At 38.4% G+C, this 21,835-nt stretch overlaps 1 protein-coding gene across 1 annotated transcript in view; it reads right to left on the reverse strand.

Moving 5' to 3' along the window:
• Positions 1-21,835, reverse strand: part of TNRC6A (trinucleotide repeat containing adaptor 6A) — a 93,863-nt gene that overhangs the window by 41,387 nt on the left and 30,641 nt on the right. The window contains exons 4-5 of the mRNA XM_036738301.1: positions 12,233-12,574; positions 5,283-5,330 (exon numbers count right to left, since the gene is read on the reverse strand). Coding sequence (XP_036594196.1) covers positions 5,283-5,330; positions 12,233-12,574 — 390 coding nt within the window. The remainder of the gene's footprint in view (positions 1-5,282; positions 5,331-12,232; positions 12,575-21,835) is intronic.

Genomic DNA, 21,835 nt, shown 5'->3' on the forward strand with positions numbered 1-21,835 from the left:
GAACCTTTCTCCACTTACTATTATTATTGTCAGCACATAGTTGGCTAAAATGAAGGGAGTTACTGTGTATTTATTTGAATCTTCTATGTGGGATAGTAAGTTCACTCAGACACTTTCTGAATTCTGTAAACATTTTCAGTGGAATTTATTGTTCTACCTTCTTACTATGTAGATATTTGTCCACGGGTTTTATGTCCTGTTACCTTGCTGAAGTTATGAATCTCCTGGATTAGTTTCTCTTCTTCTTTTTCTGGGGTTTTCAAGTACACTATCATGAAATTTGCAAACGGGGATAATTTTTTTTAATCTACGTTGGCAATGTTCATACCCTTAATTCAGGTTGCTTATTTTATTGCTAGTATTTCTAGAACTGGCAAATAATAGTGGGGAGAAGAGACACATTTACTTTGGCACCGTTTGTACCAGGGAAGCTTCTAGTGTGTTTTCATAGCAAACGATAAAACTTCTGGGTTTTAATGTATGCTTCTGATAATATTAGAGAGCTCTTCCATGTATATGCATTTTAGGGCTTTTAAACACAAATAACCACTGTATTTTGGAAAGAAGCATTTTGGGGGGTATTTATTGAAGTAATGATGTGGTTTTTGTGAAGACCTTGATGAAGAAACTTCCTTTTCTTAATTTTATATGGTATCCCTAGGGTCCTCTAAGAGGATATGAATATCCTCTGCCAATAGCAATAACTAAGCCCTCATTGCAGCAGTGCGATCTTTTTACTCCCCACAGTCATTTGTCTACTTTACTGACCACATGGGCTTTTCCAAACCTAATTTCTCATCAAGTCTTCCACAGTACCCTCCCTCCCCATCAAACTGCGCTGAAGACCTTGCTTCAAACTTTACTGAAAAGATGGAAGTATTCTGAGAGTTCCCTCTTCTTCCCTTCCCAACTCATACTCCTCTGACATTACTCTCTACTATTTTACCCCCTAGTATAAAAAAAAAATAAAGAGGTGGCCCTTCTTCTTGTCAAGATCAAACTGTCTACATGAACCCATACCCCTATCTCTTCCTTTTTTCTATGGATTACCTGCCACTATCATCCCCAATATGTCTCTAATCTTCATTCTCTATTCTGTCTCTGTATCTTCATTCAGTCAGCTCCCTTGTTTTTCACTTATCTCTCCTCCCTCCTTAAAAATCCATCACTAGATCCTGGTATTCTTTTTTTGTTTTTAAATTTTCAACATTCAATTTTACAAGATTTTGGGTTCCAAATTTTATTCTCCTTCCCTCGCCACCCCCCTCCCCAGGATGGCAAGCAATCTGATATAGACTATACATGCACAATCAGATTAAATATATTTCCACATTAGTCATGTTGTAAAAGAAGAGTCAGAACAAAAGGGAAAAACCTGGAGAAAGACAGAAAATAGTCTGCTTTGATCTGCATTCAGACTCTATAGTTCTTTCTCTGGATGTGGATGGCATTTTCCATCATGAATCTTTAGAACTGTCTTAGACCACTATATTGCTGAGAAGTCTATCAAAGGCGGTCATCGCACAATGTTGCTGTCACTGTGTACAAAGATCTTGGTATTCTTACTAGCTATTTTTCCATTATTTATCCTTCTATTCTCAGCTGAACTCCTTGAGAATGGCGGCTACAGGTGCTTCCAAATCTTTTCCTCTTACTATCTTCTAACCTCTATGCAATTTGGCTTTTAACTTCATCATTCAACTGCAGCAGCATTCTCCAAAGTTAGTAATGATATCTTAATTGCCAAATCTAATGACCTTTATACAGTCTTTGCCTTTCTTTGACACTGTGGACCACTGTCTCCTTCTAAAGACTCTCTTCTCTCTGGTTATTTGTGACACTACTTTCTCTTAGTTCTCCTACCTACAGGAGAGTTTGGTACAGTGACTTAAGTCAGAATACCTAGTCTCTGATGCTTAATTACTTCTGTGAACTTGGACAGCAAATCCCTCAACTTTCCTGAGGATCAGTATCCTCAACAATAAGGATGAGGGGTTTGAAACAGTCCGATGACATACTACTCCCTCCCATCCCAGTGATTCTGAACCTCCTGTTCTCTATCGCTCACTGCCTACTGCCTTATTTTTTTCTCCCTCAACCCAACACCTTTCCTCTACCCAATGCCCCATGATAAAGCTACCTACCCCTTCCACTGGTAACAAATAGCTTTCATCTTAAATCTTTCCCCGTCTCACTCCTTCCATCTTCTTGATCTTACTGAAACCTGGCTCCCTCCCGATGACAGTCTCCCTGGCTATCCTCTATAGCACTGGTTGTACATTCATTCATTTTCCCCAACTCACTGGTGGGGGTGGTGGAATATTCCTTTCTCCTCGATTACCACATTCAAACTCAATCTACACCATAATTCAATCCATATCTACAATTGAATCAAAATTCTGGAGGGTGTCTACCAACCTCCAGGACATTCCCTTCACACCAAGCTTCAACATACATTTTTGATACTCCCTCAAATACCCTAACCTGCCAGTTCCTCAACTTACTCATTCCTCATGACCTACTTTTTCACTCTACCTCAGCTACAGAGATATCATAGCCTTGATCTCATCATCACTCACAAATGTACTACTTCCATTTTCACAAACTCTGAAATTTCCTTATTTGATCACAGTCTCCTGTCATTCCATCTCTCCCTCTGCCTTGCGAGTCCAAGCTCTGTTCTTTGTCTTCACCATAACCTTCAATATTTGAACCGCTAAGTTCTTTTCTAGACGATCATCCTTGCACTGAAGACATTCTCTTCCACTCTCCCTCTTGATCCCTTGGTGAACCAGTTAAACTCTACACCATCTTCTTCTCTTGAGTCCCTTGCCCCTTTATCCTATAGCTGATTTTGCCCTGACAAGTCTCTGCCTTCAATCACTCCCCAAATCCACTGCATTCTCTTCTACTCACATACTACTGAATGAAGTTGAGAATATTATGAATCTGTGGATCTGCCACAAATTTATGCTACATAATTTAAACTGGGCCCTCACTGCAACAAGGCAATTTCTCACTTAACTCACTCAATTAAGCCACTATCTCATTAGTCACAGAGGCTTTTTCAAATCCTTTAGAGCCTCCTCAAACCTGAGAGCTTTCCTCCATATTTCCCTGTAAAAAAAAAAAAAAGAGGCCATTCCCTGAGAGCTCCCTCTTCTCCCCCTCTCTTTATCTTGTATCACTTGGATGCCTTCTGCCCGTGTCTCATCCTTCATTCCTATCTCACATAACGAGGAGGCCCTTCTCCCTGCCAACACAAACCCCTCTACATGCACAAGTATTCCCGTTCCATTCTATCTTCTTTGAAAGATTGTTCCTTTTATCACCCCCGCTCTCTGAATAATGCTCGATTTCTCTCTGTCTACTGGCTGCTTCTCCACTACCTACAAACATGTCCATGTCTTCACTCAGTCCATTCATCCCCACTAGCTAGCATCCTAACTCCTCCTTCCATTTCATGGCTGAATTCCTTGAAGAGGTCATTTGAAACTGATGTCTGCACTTCTTTTCCTCTTGTCTTCTTAATTCTCTGCAGTCTGGCTTCCAACCTCATCATTCAACTGAACCTGCCCTCCCCAAAGTTGCCAATGTTCTCTTAATTGCCAAACTGAATGGTATCTTCTCAATCCCCATCCTTCTTGACCTCTCTGTAGCCTCTGATATGGTCAAATATTCTCTTCTCCTCATAATTCTGTTCTCTAGGTTTTTGTACAATGCTTTCTTCTTGCTCTCCTCTCACCTGTTTGACTACTCCTTCTCAGTTTCCTCTGATGGTTCTTCATTCATATCACGCCCATAACCACGGGTATCCCACAGGACTCTGTCCTCAGTCCTCTTTTTTTTTCCTCTCTCTACACTATTTTCCTTGGTCATTTCACCAACTCCTATGGATTCAATTATCATCTCTATGCTGGTGATTCTCAAATAGCCTTAAGCTCTGCTGACCTCAAGTCTCCTATCTCCAACTGTTTTAAGACATCTTGAAGTAGATGACCCATAGTTATCTCATACTCAACATGTCCAAAACAGAACTCATCATCATCTTCCCCTATCCACAAACCACCCTCTCTTCCTAACTTCCCTACTACTGTCCAGGGAAGAACCATCATCCCAGTTACCCAGGTTTGCAATCTAACTATCATCCTCAATTCTTCCATATCCAATCTGATGCTTAGTCCTGTTGTTTCTACCTTTATGACCTCTTTTGTATGTTTTTTCTTGTCTCCTCTAACACCGCCAACAACAGTCTCCAGGCTTCAGGTCTCTTGTCATTCCAGTCCATCCTCCATGTAGATATGAAAGTGATCTTCCTAAAGTACAGGTTTGGCCATGTCATAACCCTACTCAATAAACCCAAGTGGCTCCCTATTATCTTCAGGATCAAATAGAAAAGCCATTCTTGGAACATTCAAAGTCTTTCATAACCTGGCCTCTACCTGTCTAATGTTCTTATACCTCATTCACCCTTGACATGATTCAGTGACACCAGACTCTTTGCTGTCACTCGAACAAAATAATGTATCCTCTGACTCTGCATTTTCACTGGCTGTCCCCTATGCCTGGAATTCTCTCATTTCCTCATCTCTGCTTCCCAGCTTCCTTCAAGTCCCAGCTAAAATTCTACCCACCAGAAGTCTTTCTTGATTTCCCTCAATACTAGTGCCTTTCCTTTGTTGGTTATCTCCAATTTATCACATATATATTCATGTATGCACACAGTTGTTCGCATGTTGCCCCTCCCATTAGACTGAGCTCTTTGAGAGCAGGGTCTGTCTTTGGCCTCCCTTTGTATCCCCAGTGTTTATCAAAATGTCTGGCACACGAGGGCATGTAATAAATGCTTAATGACCACTTTATGACCTGATTAAAAAGCACACCTTTAAAATGCTTCCTTTATGTTCTCTCCAAGGAATTTCCACTAAGTTTAAATTTGCAGCCTGAAATTACTCATTCAAAATAGCTATTAAAAGTTTTACAATTGCCTGAAAACCAAAAAGTCGCAGAAATTTAAGCTATGATAGCATTACCAGCACTGTCTTCCGACTTAGGATATAGAAATACTTTAATAATTTACATATGAAAGTAGATCCATTTAATAACAGCAGCCTACAGATAGCCTATTAATTTATGTATGCTCATAGTACTAAATTTAGTTTTTCTACTTTAACAATCAGAAATGAGGCAGATATGAAAACAGATCTGTACTTTTTAAATATATGTAAAAAAGACATGTAATGCACAACAAATATGAGATTTTAAAGAGTCATATGCATCACCTGACTGGTTAGGGGAGTGGCTGACCAAATCCCGAATGGGAGGCATGCCTATGAAAAAGCAAGAGATTACAGAATTATTACTAAATTGAGGTTGGTTTTTTGTTTGTTTTTGGTTAAGGGAGCTAGCTCTCTGCATAATTCTTCTAAGCGAATTATTAACTATAGATGGAAGGCTAATCTTCCCCAAAATAAATTTGCTGATAATTTCTTACCTGGGTATTTTATGCAGTACAACAATAAATGATTCTAAATTTTCAAGTAATAGTGAAATCTGATATCTTGCTTACATATATCTATATCTATATCTATATATCTATATATCTATTTTCAATTAGCTCATCTTAAAACACATTTCAAGGAGTAGAAAACCTCATGATACTTTTGGGTATGTCACAACTTGTTAGGAATTTAACTTTTTTCATCTTTCCCATGAGGACATTAAGAATATATGATTATTTGGCTATAAAATGCCACGATTCTATTTGCAAAGCTTTGGAGATTAATTTTACTCAATGACTTGAATTTCTACATGCACAATTCCACAAAACAAAATGATATCCATAAGCTAATGTTTTTTAGTTAAAAAATTATACCAACCATAGAACTGTTTTGCGTTTCATCATTTGTGGGTATATTCCTTATGAATTGTAGGGCCAAAGAGTAAAATTAAATTAGTGGTCCTCTGCTCTAGACAGTTTATCAATGACACTACAAAATCAATTATCACATAGAATAAGGGCATAGGTTTGTCATAACATGAAGAAAAAAAAAAACCCAAACCAGCTGTGCAACACAAAGATTATTTGAGGCTTAAGCTTTTTCAACAGTGTGCCTGATACTGGGCTATTTGGTTCAAAGTGTTTTGAGGCTTTGCATTAACACTCCTTAGCTGAGTCACCAATCCCAATCACATTAACCTATACTAAAGGATATTTAATTCAATTATCCATCTCTATCTTTACAATGGGATAGGAGGTTGTAGTTGGACAAGTGACCTCTAAGAGGCCTTCAAATTTTAAAAATCTGATTCTAATGACAACAAACGGTAAATCTCACTAAATAGATGTCGAATCCCAAGTAAGCGTAAAACCAATAATTGTCTTGCAGAATAGATGTGAAAATATATTTTGCTCTCCTAGGCAGAGAAGGGTAAGACTATTTGGGCCTTATGTTACATACGAAGCGATGGTATTATTTGCTTAACTGGTTTTCTTTCTCACAGGGGAGGGTTCAAACTGGCAATAGGTATAGAAAGATATCCAGGGATGGCTAATACAGAAAAAAAAATAGTATCAATAAATTGTTTTTAAAATAAAATTTTAGAAAATCATGTATGGCAATAATCTTTATGTAAGCTAAAAGTGGCAAAAGGAAGAGATATTCAGGATAGCTTCTCAATCAGATTGTCAAAAAGAGGTTAAAAAACCAGGATCAATGGGGTCTCACCTGATGATTTTAAATGAACTCAAAGAATAAAACAGGGAAACCATTGGCTAAAATAGGAAATTATCAATGTGCCGGAGGGACTGATAGTTTACACGTGGGAGGTCTTGCTCGTATAAACTCTATGTGATTCTAAGGGGGACAATGGAAGTAAGAATTGTGTTTCTGGTGAAGCTGATGTAAGCTACATTTAAAGACGTCATCATTTAATACACTAACAAAAATAACCTACTGGGGAAATGAAACATAGTTGTTGGGAAATTAGCCCTGATTTTTTATGGTTTGTTGATAGGATAAAAGATGGGTACAGACAGAGTAACTGGCACATATAAATTACTCAAAGACTTTCAAAAATGCTTAGACAAAATTTCCCCCAAAAAGCTATTTTAAAAAACTGAATCATAATGCCATAAGAGGGTCTAGGACTTAATTTTTTCACAGATAAGAACATTTGTTTGGATATAGGATATAATGAATAAACAGGTACTTTTCTTTGAGGAGAAACATAAAATGCAAGGTTCCTTAAGTTTTAATGTAAAGACTAATTTCATTTAAAATAATCACAAACTATAAGATAAAATTAAACTTTTCTAGGCTTCCACATGGAAATTGGCTACAACAAAAGCTTACATATCATAAGATGGAATTAAGGAGTTGAATAGATTCTGGATGTCATGTGGTCCAACCCCTTCAATTTACAGGTGAGAAAAATAAAACCCAGAGAAACTGAAGGACTTTTCCAAGGTCATGACATAAGTGGTGGCCCAGATGGGATTCAAAACTAGCCTAACTCAAGCTACAGCACGATTTCCACTCTATTCCACTATCTATGTAAGTGGCCCAGAGTGGCAGGTGAATTTTAACAATTTAAACAAACAGAAGTTTCTGAAATATGTACCACAGTCCAGGAGTTATTACAAATTGGGCTATTATTGGGAAATAACTATTACAATGATGCTTAAGGCAGTTTGCTTTGAGATTATCTGCTCCAAATAATATTACCTTCATTTTACAAAGTGGAGAAAACGGAAGGTCAGAGGGCTTAAGTGACTTTTTTTTTTTTTTTTTGCAGTAACATGATTAGTAACTGGTGAATGTGGGATTGAACAGAGGACTTTAGATCCCAAGTCCAGGGATCTTTCTAACATAAAATGTATTCTGTTTTTCTAAACATGCAGATAAAAAGTACTACAAGCTGGTAGGCAGTAAGAAATGTATTAAAAAGGAAATATTTTACTCATATAAAAATGGTGGTGTAACAGCACCCTGTGGTCCTAAACAAATAACTAAAATGACTGAAGGATGAGGCTTAGGGAGTTGTAGTATTTAGACAGATAAAAAAAATAAGGATCCTTTAGTCTAAAAGATACAAGGTGAAAGACATGACTAAAGTCTATGAAATGATGTCAGTAAATGAGGAACATTTATTAATCAAATCTTGAGATACTAAAGCACTCTATGAAACTTGAGGGAATTAGTTATATCTGTACAGCACTTTTCAAAAGCTTCCATATCTACTGTCTCTTTTGTTCTTCATAAAAAACCTTGAGAATAAGGTTCTCATGAAGTCTTTAGTCATGGAGAAGAAAGTATTAGTTCATAAAACGGGTAAAAAGCTTGCGGACCTCTTTACAGAATAAGCAGAGTGTATGAAAAGTCTCAGGAAGGGTTTGGGCAAATTTACCAATCAGCCAGATACAAAATGGCCGCTGAGAACATCTCGCCTTTTAAGGAGGAAGGCTGCGCTCGCTCACGCTGACACACGGCACCAGATCATTACCATGAGTACATTTAAGGAATCGTATCCCTTTTTCTATGTCTGGGAATATACTTGCTCTACTAAGAATTCGTACTTTCTGATGCTGTCTACACATCAGCTAAGTCCCAAGTCTTATCAACCTAAATCTACTGCATTTCACTTTTTTAGTTATTATGATTTTGTTCCTTCAGATATTCAAACAGAAAGCTACTTTTTTTTCCTGTACTGCATAGGGACTGCTAGGCAGCATATTTATGCAGTTGGACCTATATAAGTGGTCATTTATGAAAAAGGTTTCTCACATGGCCTTTCTAAAATTAAGAAAAAAAGCAGCTAACCATCTCATGAAACAACAATTATAACAGCCCAGAACTTTTATAAAAACATAGTTGGTACACTGATTAGAACTATATTTGAAAAAGAAAAAACTAATAGTAGAAATAGACTTTTAAAAAGAGACTGAGCACGAGCATTTCTGTTGTTTGCAAATTACTTTGGTAAAAATTTTGTTAAATGTTATAGATTTATGTAAAATTTTATTTCTTATTTATATATTCATTTGATTGCTTTATTAACTATAGTTATATTTATAATAGAAAATGAAACCAATTTACAAAATTATTTAAAATAAAATGTTAAGGGGAAAAGTACCTAAATCAATTCAGAAACCAGAACTTAAAATTTGAAATATCCAGTATGTTGATGTTTTAGGAAATTGCAAGCTAGGGCTAGGCATTTTTTTTTAAAGTGCTTGATACAATTCAATGCCACTGCCACCTTTCTGGTTAAAAATGGACACACAAAAGGACATGATCAGCACGATAACTCCAACTCCTTGTTTATATTATAAACTGAAAGTATGTACTACTCAGAAACAGGTATTGGGAAGGTAGTATGTTCACCTTCTTCTCCTGGAGATAGGCAGTTACAGGCAACAAGATTTTACTGATGTTTAGTTTTCTGAAGAAAGTTTCAACTCCTGACCCCAAGAATTCCAAACTCCTGAAAAAGATGGTGAAATAAAAAAAATCTATACTTACACTTCAATACTTCAAGGACTTCTGATTTCCTTGGTGTAGGTACCCACTCCACTGACACAGATCCCAACCCCTCCATCATTTAGTAGGTGGCCTTTGTGCACTGCTGTGGCCAAAAACCAATCATCATCTGTTTATTGAGACTCTTGGAGCTTGGCTGGTTTGATCCTTGGACAACTAACATAAAGTCTGTTGTTAGGGCTCTTCCAGCCTGGCAGAAGTTGTCAGAACTGATCCATTGCTGGAACGCTCACTTAAGAGTCTCCCTCCACACAACGAGGCGGAACTAAAATAATTCTTGTAATTTCCAGAAAGGGAAACATCAGCATCACGCTGCTTTTGGCTATTTTATTAAAGATCCAAATGCTTATTTCCCCGAATAGAGATATATGATTAGGGGAAGACCACTAAGTTCCCAATCATGTCGCTAATACCACGTTTTCATATCTATGAAACTTTGAAATACACAAAATCAGATGTTGGTCACAAAAATGATTTGTCCAGGTAGTAAAAATATGTCTGTTAGCGTCTCCTAAATTTTGTTGGTATATCCGTCTACAATATCTGAACCATTTTCAGTCACTCCTAAAGGATTATCTCTGCAAACTATCTATAAAAAGACAATTCCTTTCCTCACTATAGTTAAGAGATGATATATCAAGTTTAGTAGTGAGCAGTTCCTACGGTTCCTAGAGAATCATAGATTGGGCAAGAGCTCAAGTAGGCCTCGCAAGGGCCACGTTTACCAATTCTCACACTTTACCTCCCCAATGGGGAAGCCTGATTTCTATTCAAGTGGTAGCAGATTGTCTCTACTCTACTTTATCAAATCACTGGTCTCTCCTGCTATTAACATGTGACAGGAATAGAAAACAAGCTCAAAAACATATTGGAATTGTTCTTTGGAGGTTTGACGGAATTTGCTTATAAATCCATCTGGTCTTGGAGTTTGTTTCTTGGGAGTTAACTTATGGATAAATTTTTTTTCTTAGATTGAGTTTAAGTTACATATTTCTTATTTTGCTAATCAATGACAGGGACAAAGGTGGTATAATTAGGGGCTTAACTATGTGTAGAGTTTTGTTAGCTGTGGGACCAATAAGAGCTGTCTATTAAACTTATTACCTCCCTCACCAGCAGGTCCTGGCACTGTTCCTTGCATAGTCACTCATTAAATATTAAATAATTTTATTCTATTTCTGCTGTCATCTACACAGAAGTAAGATTAAGAACTAAAGAGATCATCCGTGCCCTTGTAAATGATGTAAATTGTCACTGTTCTCCTAGTCTGTGCCATATTCTGCATTGTCCTGTGCTTCGTATATGTGGGAACAATCTCTCTCAACTAATTTTGGTGGAAGAGAAATTTCATATATGGGCAAGAACGTGCTCGAATGGGCCACTGCACAGTGGAAGTGTTTCCTCGTACCAGAAGAGCCTCTTTCCCAAACTGAGGTCTTAGACACATTACTTCAAACAATGGTATGTGACTTCTTAAAGACCTCTCTGTAATTATGACAGGAGCTGGGATAAGAGATGTCTTCCATGCGGACATTCCTAAGCACATGTTCCTAAGGTCTATAACACTATATTTCCCTGTGGGGGTGGCCAATTATGAAACATCTTGATGAAAGTATTATGGCCAATGGTCACGTTTACTAGGAAGGAACTTTTTTCTTGCAGTTAAATTAGCCCTTGGCTCCTGGATATTTCTTACTTGTTTCCATGTAGCCTGCGAGCTCCATGAAAGGAGGGATCATAGCTCATTTCATTTTTACATTTTTCACTACCTAAAATAGGTTTTGGTCTATCAGTCAGTTATCAGTGCAACTGCTAGAGAGGAACCTTTTGTAGGAGCTAAGGAGGGAAGGAACGAGGATGCGGAATTTTCAAAAAGCTAAGGCTTTTTAACAGAAAGTAAAGACTAAAACTAAGGCAAGTCTGATTCATGTTGGTAATATTTCTACTCCAAATGCCCTAGATTCTGAACATATAATTGCGGATATAGATAATCTATATCTATCGCTGTACACCCCAACCTCCCATTTTAATCTCAAATATCACCTCCTCTTTTGTTAATATTGAAGTTACTAACCTGCTTGTAAAGGGCATTTTTTTATGCTAATAAATTTAGTTTGGCTTTAAAGATAATTAAAACCATAAAAGTATTTTTTGTTCCCTTTTTCAGTTTTTTTGACATGTAGATAATCTTATGGAATTAGAAGAAAGTCAGTTTGGGGCAAACAAAGGGATATACTTATTTCTCTTGAACACAGCCTGTGCTAGTCCCTACTTACCTGCATATATGAAAAAGAATAGTATAATTCATTAAGACCTATTTCTGAAGAAGAGAGAGAAAGGTGGAAGCTTGGATGGCGAAAATTTTAGTGGACAAATTTCTGGAAAATCTTCTTCAAGCTTCTGCATACATATGGCTATCTAGACATACTTTTTATATTCCTATACCAAGTTTTTAATAAAGACTAACATCATTAAACAATATTCAAGTATTATTAAATACAAATATATTATTACAAGGGATAAAGTTTTAGAACTGATTAACTGCTAAGATACAAATGACTATATGGGCATTAGAAATAATGATTACCAAATATTTCGTTTGTTCATTCATGAGTGGTAAAAACTTCAGCTGATGTTGATACATGCTAAATTTAATTATTTTTCTCAATAGAAGAAATACCTTTTCTTACCTGTTTGTTTTTTCTTGTTCTGTATCTCTCCATTAGTCACCGGCTGTTTACTTGTTATACTGTTGCCTCTTGACTGGGTATTTAATACTTTAGAAGCAGGTCCCAGGTTTGTTGCTATAGTAGGCAACTGCTGAGCTCTCTTTAGAAGCTGTCTATGTTCCTGGTGCCGGAATCGCGGTGGCACTTCACCACGAGGGTAGCGAGGCGAGGCCTGCTGCTGCTGCTGCTGACTGGTGGCTGGAGCCCGCTTGGCATTATTCTGAGTGCTGGTTGCTGTGGAAGTGCCGTTAGGAGAGCTGGCAGGCTGAGGCTGGCTGACACTGGGCTTTGTCTGTTCTGGCACTAAGACCGACAAAAGGAAGGGAAATATAAAAGGTGAGCCACTAACGCACACAACTACAGCAAGAAATATGTCAAAAGAAATAAAATCTGTGAAAAGCAATCCTACTGGAAACAAGAAAACATACTATGAACGGGCAGGGGCATAAACATGAATGAGTGGAACATCTCATTTATTAAGGTAAGAACTAGCAGTCAAGTTGTGTTACTGTCGATGACCTGTTCACAAAGCAGGGTACAAGAGCTCAAACTGCTTCCTTCGTCAAAGTGCTGGAAAATGAACTTCAATTAATTACATGATCATGAGATTACAGGACCTAGCAAGAATAAAAATACAGTCAATCAGTGCCCAGTGCTTCTGAAATACGAGAGCTTGCAACATTTAAAAGATTATTTCAAACCGTTCTAGCCTTACTTGTTTCGTCCCCCTGTTGAATAACCACTTAAAATAAAAGAGCATAAGGGGAAAGTTACAACTGTTTTATGGGGAAAAAAATACTGCTCAAATAATGAATACAATCCATAAGCAACTGAAAGATGTTCAAAAGCCCTGATAATCAGAGAAATGCAAATTAAACCAACTCTATGATACACCTTCCCCTCTCTACCCAAATAGACAAAGGTGGAGAAGGCCAACAAAATTAAGCTTTAGCCTGAATGTCAGAAAACAGGTATGCTACCGCAGTGCTGGTGACACCGTTTCAGAGAACACTATGAAATTATATTTTCCGTGGAAAGCGGACTTCCTATGGCAGTTTTACGGCAGGACATAGATAACGATCACTCAGGATGAGAAAGTATGGATAGACTTTGATCTGTATCACCAGAGGCAATACCGCATGACGACATATATGAAGTACTGAAGTATGGTAGAGTCAATAGGAGCTACCAACAGATCTCTACCCACTGGTCTAGCAATCTCATTTTTAGGTTTTTACACTAGGAGTAAGAATAGACTTAGTTGTACAAAAATAGACATAGCACTATCTGTAACACAATCAACTGGAAACAAATTATGTGTCCAAATATTGGAGAACAGATTCACAAATTATAGCATATGTATTAAAATATTAATGTGCCATAAGGAAGAATACAAAGAAATATGGGTAAACATATGAAATCATTCCTCTATAGAAGAGGGAAAACAACATATCCTTACTATAATTATGCAAGACAAAAATTAAATAGCAACAAATCTCATGGACAATGTTGATAACTTCATTGAAATTAATATGCAGTTTTCAGTTCCTTTTAATCAACTGATAAGTAACAAAAGGGTATGGTTGCACATACAATCATCTGAAACCGCGCTTTATGTGTCTCTCTCTCATCTGGGTGGTTCTGGGGTTTGGCTTGTTCTTCCTTGGCACTTTTTTCTGGGTGCTATCCTTATGATCTTGCTCGCACAATCTCCTTGTCCATATATCTGAACACTTGTGCGGTATCTCGCCTAATCTCTCTCAGCAACAGTCTCCTCGCCTGTAGGACAGGGATAGCAACAGCAGCCACCTCATGGGGTTAATATATGGAAAGTAGTTTGCAAACTTCAAAGCATCATATAAAACAGGCTCTGAAGTACTTTAATTCCAAACAGGATTTTGCATTTATTGCTAGAATTAATGAAGAACAAGAAGATCATTTGAATCAATATTTATTTCTGTTACATTTATCAGAAATAAATGTCTGTTATGAAATGCTTTAGGATCCACAGAGATAAAGCCCCATTTCTCCTATTTATGTGGCTTTCGAGCTGAAAAGGATCACAGAGATCACATGACCCACACGAAGAGGTTAAGGGGCTTGTCCAACACCAAACAGCTAGTCGGTGGTAAAGCAGAGATTCCAAGTCGTATTTTCTCACTTCAGCTGATGTGATGTTTCTACTGTACCGAGTGACAGTGCTAACCGAGGGTATGAGAAACTCACACTGCTAGGGAGACTGATAACATATTTAATATACGTGTTTACATCTGTGTTTCCCCAAATGCTTTCACATATGGAGCATGGCGCAGTGTAACGCACTGGAAGACCTGGATTTTAATTCTGCTACTGTCACTCACTCACTGCCTATCTGACCCTGGACAAGTCCATTCGCTGCCTTGGCATTAGTCTCCTTATGTGTAAAACAAGGGGACTGGATTATTTATGATCCTGAGGGTTACATCTAGTGGCAGCTCAGTGATAGTGTGGAAAACGCTGGATATGCAATGAGAGGGCCTGGGTTCAAATCCCAGGGGGAAGGGAATAAGCATTCATATAGCACCTACTATGTTCCAGGCAACGTGCCATGTGCTTTACACATATTATTTCATTTGTCCTCACAACGACCCTGAGGGTGCTGTCATTATCCCCGTACAGTTAAGGAAACTAAGGCAAACAGAGGTCAAACGATTTTTGCACAGGGTCACGCGGCTAAATCCGAAATCAGGCCTTCCTGGTTCCAGGCCCAGTACTCTGTCCACTGTGCCACCAGCAGCCTCTAGAATTCTGACAGTTATTAGCTTGTGACCAGGGGCAAATCACTTCAGATCTCTAAGTCAGTTTTTCCATCTATAAACTAAAGTTTATTCTACTACCTCACAGGACTTTGTGAAGGAAGAGCCTTTGTAAAGCTCTAAGGGCCTATACAAAATATGAATTATCAATATTATTATGATGGTGATTATTAAGAACCTCATATTTAAATTACTCCTCCTTTAAAGACTCAATATCGATATTCTAAGTAACTGTCCTAAAAAGAAGTCTGGCTAAAAGGTTTTTACTCTAACATTTAACTATACAGTTTTAAAGTATTTGTGACGTTTTCCTAGGTAGATACTAAACTTTATTGCTATACCTTTGCCTAGCAAATCTATTTTCATAGTAAAGAAGTAAATCAATTCAGCACTGATCAAATCACCACAGATTCACATTCGGAGCCAAAGGCATAGAGGGTAAAACTGCAAGGAACCTTAGCGGCCAGCTAGTCCAATTAAACCTCAGTTTACAGATGGAGAAATCAAGGCCCAGGAGGGTAAGATGATTTGCCTCAGGCTTCACCAACAACTTAGTGAAAAAGCTAAAGCTAGGTCTCAGGTCAGGTTGACAAAATGGTCAACAAGCACTGAGTGCTTCCTAGGTCAGGCACAAAGCATTCCTAGGGAAGTAAACGGAGGAGGAGAGAAAGAGACAAAGTGATTGGGGGTAGGGCTGTCTTGCTGTGGGAGATCAATGAAGGTCTCTGTGAAGGAGCCAGGGACTCCAGAGGCAGCGATCAGGAGGAAGGACACTTGAGGCATGCCGGGGCGGGGGGTGAGGCACCTGGCTGACTAGCCTCCTCACTCCACGCCTGGTAGTTCTGCTGCTGCGCTAAGCCCACCTTTCTGAAATCATAACTAATAATAAGGCCTGAAGAACAAAGCTGATTATTTTATTTCTTCTTTGATCTTTTAAGATCAACCAGCCAGGTGTTTATGACGTAAAAACAGCGCTACCTCCGTCTGGTCTCTTTACCTCCCTGGGCCTCAGTTTACTCATGTGCAAAATGAAAGGGCTGGAAATGACCTCAGAGATCCATTTAATGAAGTCATTATCATTTTTGTGTTTGTGTTCTTTATGTTTATTTTACACACACACACACACACACACACACACACACACACACATATCTCTGTTTACCAGGAGCTTACATATGAACAGAGAGACACATTATCCATCCATCCATCTGTCCATCCCTCCACCCATCCATCTGTCCATCCCTCCACTCGTCCATCTGTCCATCCCTCCATCCACCCATCCCTCCATCCATACATCTCTTCTGCTAGTCTATACACTTCTGGTAAGCAGAGATGGTTTCATTCCATGCATTTCTCTTGGGGCTCCCCCCACTCTAATACACTTAGCAGACACATTATCCATCCATCCATCCATCCATCCGTCCATCCTTCTACCTGTCCATCTGTCCATCCCTCCACCCATCCATCTGTCCATCCATCCATCCACCCATCTCTCCATCCCTCCACCCATCCATCTCTTCTGTTAGTCTATACACTTCTGGTAAGCAGAGATGGTTTCATTCCATGCATTTCTCTTGGGGCTCCCCCCACTCTAATACACTTAGCAGACACATTATCTATCCATCCATCCATCCATCCGTCCATCCTTCTACCTGTCCATCTGTCCATCCCTCCACCCATCCATCTGTCCATCCATCCATCCACCCATCCCTCCATCCCTCCACCCATCCATCTCTTCTGTTAGTCTATACACTTCTGGTAAGCAGAGATGGTTTCATTCCATGCATTTCTCTTGGGGCTCTCCCCACTCTAATACACTTAGCAGACACATTATCCATCTGTCCATCCCTCCACCCGTCCATCCGTCCATATGCTCCTGGTAAGCAGAGATGGTTTCATTCCATGCATTTCTCTTGGGGCTCCCCCCACTCCAATACGCTTAGCAGACACCTTAACCTTCAGGCACTTAACCCATGGCACAAGTAAGAACAAGTCAATACAAGCAAACCGCTAAAAAGAGTAGCAGAGCCCACCAATCGGGGCATTAACCTGGGTCTGAATACTTGTTTTGAATATTTTGACAACTGTATTTCAGTATAATGGGTTTCCTTTGTAACCGTGTGTATTCTAAAACATTCTGAGAAGGGGTCCGCCAGACTGCCAAAGACATGAATCTCTGTGGGCTGCATGCAATAGTGTTCCAAGGCGAGAAAAATCAGTGTGGCTTTAAGCTTCTCGGAGGAAGCGGACTTGACTTGGGCCGTGGAAAAGGATGGTAAAAGACATTACAGGTTTGGGTAGAGATTGGGAGTAGGGCAGCACGAGTAAGAACAAAGATCAGAAGCCATTATGTCATAGAATTTTAGAGCTAAAATGGACCTTAGGGACTCAGTTTGTTGTCAAGGGGAACTTGAAGCAGAGCCAGGGCTAAGTTCCTGGCCTTCTGACTCCTAGTTCCCACCAGGTGGCCTGTCTGAAGGAATGTGAGAATGGCTTGGTTTGGAGAGAATGGTTTAAACTAGAGACAACTTCACATTGGGGAGGGCAAGGAAATTAGGCTAAACAAGCAACTGGGACCAGGTTACAGAGGGCCTTGATATCTAGGCTGGAATTCAGACTTAATGTAAACAGGCAGGTGAAGTATGAAATAATGTAAGCAGTATTTAAGTGGCATGCAATATGAATTAAGAAGAAAGGATCAAGTCTAGGATAAAGAAAGGGAGGTGGCTGAAGCTGCTATTACAAAATACCGGCATGAAATCTATAAGGCCTAATGGGCTGCTAGGTTTCAAAGCAGGAGAGGACTATGTTCACCCAGGAATCCCAGAGTGGAAGAACCTTTTAAAGGAAGTATAATGAATAAGCAAAACATTTTAAGAGAAAAAATGAGAGAACCCCTTAGGAAGAGGAGAGAATAAAGAGGAAGGTGTCTCATAAGGGCAAGGGCAGAGGATGAACAGATCAAGAAGGAAAAGGGTCAAGGGGCTTAGTGAAATCATCCCTAAGAAAGCAGCTATGTGACGATGACCTAGGCTGCTCATTTTACAGTTTTGGATACTAAAACCCAAAGAGTCACTTCGCCTGCCCAAGGACATATAAGGAGTAAGTGGGATTCAAATTCAAGAGTCTTCACCTCAAAACGTACACTCCTACTCCACAAACGCCTTCTCCCAGAGCTATCACTTCTAGGTTTATTTGAAAATTTTACCACTACCTCACAAGTACAATCTCCTTCTTCCCCTCAAGCCCCTCCCCCCCCCGCCCCAGACATCATTCCCAATATTCTCTTTGACTTAACTCCTCTGAATTTACCTGTCTATATCAGTGTTCCTACAGTTGTCCCAGTCGCCCAGAGCTTAAACTTTGGAAGGCCTCTTTGACCCAATCACCCACATCCGGATGTTTCTTCCCCCTTCATCTCTTAGATTTGCTTTCTACATTCCTAGTTTGTATGGCTAGTTTGCTTTCCTCTTAGGATAACAATTTATTTGGCAAACAGCAGGAAAGAGACTCCCTTCCTCTTACCGAGACTGCCTTATACTGAACGACATTTTTCAAAATGTTAAAGTACTTGCTTGTCCTTGAGCATTTCAAATTGCTCAATAACTCCTGCTGGGACAGACCCCATTGGCTAAGTATCTAATGACGGATAACTGACGACCAAAATGAAGTAAAACAAAATAATCTTGCTGATGAACCTTCAATGGCTTTTGAGGACGCTATCTCTAAAAAGAAGACTATAGGCAACTACAAGTTCTAATACTCAGACTGGCCTGGGATTTTCTTAGGAAGAGCAAGTGATTAAAATTTACCATATTTCTTTTCTTCTTCTTTAATTCTCTCCCCGCAATGATCAAAGCATCTTCTGAGGTGGGGGGCGGAGCTCAGTACAACACCTAACAAAGTCAGCAAGTGAAACAACTTTCTCCTAAGCAAGTCCTTTTGTGATGAATTTGAATTTGCTTCTATAAACTTTGCAATAGTCAGCAAAACCTCTCCAGGGGATTAATGTTCAGGTACAATTTTTAAAAAAACTACTTTGTTATCCAAATAAATTTTTATGGCACACAGACTGATCGGAAAGTAAAAAATAATAGGTAGGGATAGTTAATCCCCTTGCATTTCTGCACGTACACTGTCTGAATTATAAAGGAAGAAATATGACTCCATGTCACCACAAATAAAGATTTTAATGCATGTATGTGCCTGAGAACAGTATGCACAATAACATAAATGAAAATGTCCTTAAAAGGCAGCTAAATGCAATGACCTTGCTTTTTCCTCCCTTTGGAGCAGGGATTTTAACCTGGGGTCCAGAAACTTTTTTAAATTTTGATAACTGTACAAAGTGTCCCTAAAGTCTTAGGGCACTAAACGTACTTAAGACTTTTGGGATACCTTGCAATTCAGAATAACTGTTTTCCTCTGTAATACTATGTACTTTATTTTATGCATTTAAAAAAAGAAGGGGTCCATAATGTGAAAAGGTTAAGAACCACTGTTTTAGATGATAGCATTGGACAAGACACACACCATAGATGCTGAATGTCCCACAAGCTGACAGTAAGATTCAATTGCTCGTGCTGGTTCATTCTGCTCAACTACTTCTACTCCTCTTGGGGGGTGGGACCAAAACATACACTCTCATATATATAAACATGGAAATAACTAGCATGAAAAGCAAAAAGTATCAATAAAACTTTTGAAAATTACACATATACATATATTCCATATGTAATATGTATTATCCATATGGAAACTTATTCCATGTCACTAGGAATAACGAAGAAAGTTCCAGGGGAAATAGAAATTCTAAGAGCTACTTGTCACTGCAATATAGTGAGTCAAGAAAATGACTGTTTTACCTGCCAGCTAAAATGAATAAGCAATTTACAATTAAAGACAAATACCCTTCAACAAAATAGGTAGCGAACTCTTAAACATTTTCATAGTAAGGAGCCCAACTTTATTCCCTGTTGATAGGAGGGAGGGGGCTGATGTCATTTCCCAAGTAAGCAAAACGAAACCTTAGAAGCAACAGACTGTCATTCTAACCTAGTTTCTTATTCTGGATTAATTAATTTACATTTAATTAGGGGTTTACTGTACTGTCTCAGTATATTTTAGAGTAGTCTCAAAGCCCTTTGAAAAATGCCTGTATGCATCTGTGTTGTCTTTTTAAATTGGGCAAATCTATTTAATTGATTGACATACTATCAAACACAGCAGTGTGGGTATATGCGCTCAATCATAGTAGTTTGCCAGTAAGGCAATCTGACTTAGAAGCTTCTTAGGATATGAGGTATCAGGTCTAGTTCTGACATACATTGGCTGAGATTCTAAGCCAGTCACCTAATCTCTCTGAGCTCCAGTTTCTTCACATACAAAAACTGGGATGATAACAATCCTTGTGCTACCTTTTTTAGAAGGTTGCTGTGAGTATGTAATGCAAAAATGAAAGTTATTATGAGTATTTCTACCATATAAATTGAAGGGAATTTTCCAAATTAAAAAAAACAAAACAAACTTACTCTCCAAAAGGCACTGCACTGAAATATGCCTTTAAATACCAAACTTCTGTATGACATTTAAAATTATTTGATTTGAAGCAAAATTTTCTCCAAATTAATATCTAAGAAATATATCTAGAGCATTAAGGAATTTTTGAGGCTGTCTTTAATGAAAAGCAAAAGACCATAAAAGCAAGACTTTAAATTTATTTCAAAGTACTTTATAATATTATCTGCTCTTAGAGTAGGAAAAGTATTATAACCTGATTTTACATATAAAAATACTGAATTAAGTCTAAATGTATATTGAAAAAATAATGCTGAGATTCAGTATTTGGTAACGTTCTTCAGATGGTGTGACATTTCTATATTGTGAGGTGGATATTTCTATATTGGCAAGGGTAGTGTCTCTAGTTAAGACAATATAGATCAACAAAAAACCTAGGGCTCATGCTTTTTACCTCCGATGAATCATTTTTACATAAGGTATATATACAAGAGAAAAACATGGATCAGCACAGAAACAAATTTTGGAAAGTGATAAGCCAAGTTAATCCCAAATCCAGTTCAATACGCATAGTGCTTAAGATGTCCCAGATACCTTGCTAGGCACGGGGACACAAAACCGTCCCTGTTCTTAAGGAGCCCACACTTCTACTGGAGTTAAACCACAGGTACACAGATTAGTATATACAAAGCAATTTTGGGGGAGGAGGAAGAGAGAGAACACAGACAATTGGGAGACCAAGAAAGCCCCTTGTAGTGGGAGGTGGTCACTACACAGCTGAACCTTGAAAGAAGCTAGGGATTCCAAGGGTAAGGAGAAAAGACCATTCCAGGTATGGTACAGCTATATAAAGGCATAAAGTCAAGAGATGGATGTTATATATGGGAAGAGCATGAACTCAGTTTGAAGAGAGAGGCTGAAGTCAGGTTAGGAAGGGCTTTAAATGCTTGAAAAAAAAAAAAGAGTTTGCATTTAATCCTAAAGGCAACTGAGTCATTGAAACTATCTTAAAAGTCACTGAAACTTCTGTAGCAAGTCTTTAATTGTTTTGAATGTGATTAACATTTGCAAAAAAAAAGAAACAAAAACCCCCAAACCCAAAAACCTCCAAATAATTAGGATGTAGATTTTAGATTAAGATCTCTAAAAAATGTGCTTTAAAATACTACATCTTGGAATAGGAACATAAGAAACATGCACTGACTATTGACTTTTAGATTAAATGAGGACAAGTGTAAAGTTTGCTTAGTAT

Source organism: Trichosurus vulpecula, chromosome 9 (assembly GCF_011100635.1).
Source record: "Trichosurus vulpecula isolate mTriVul1 chromosome 9, mTriVul1.pri, whole genome shotgun sequence".
NCBI classification, from domain to species: Eukaryota; Metazoa; Chordata; class Mammalia; order Diprotodontia; family Phalangeridae; genus Trichosurus; species Trichosurus vulpecula.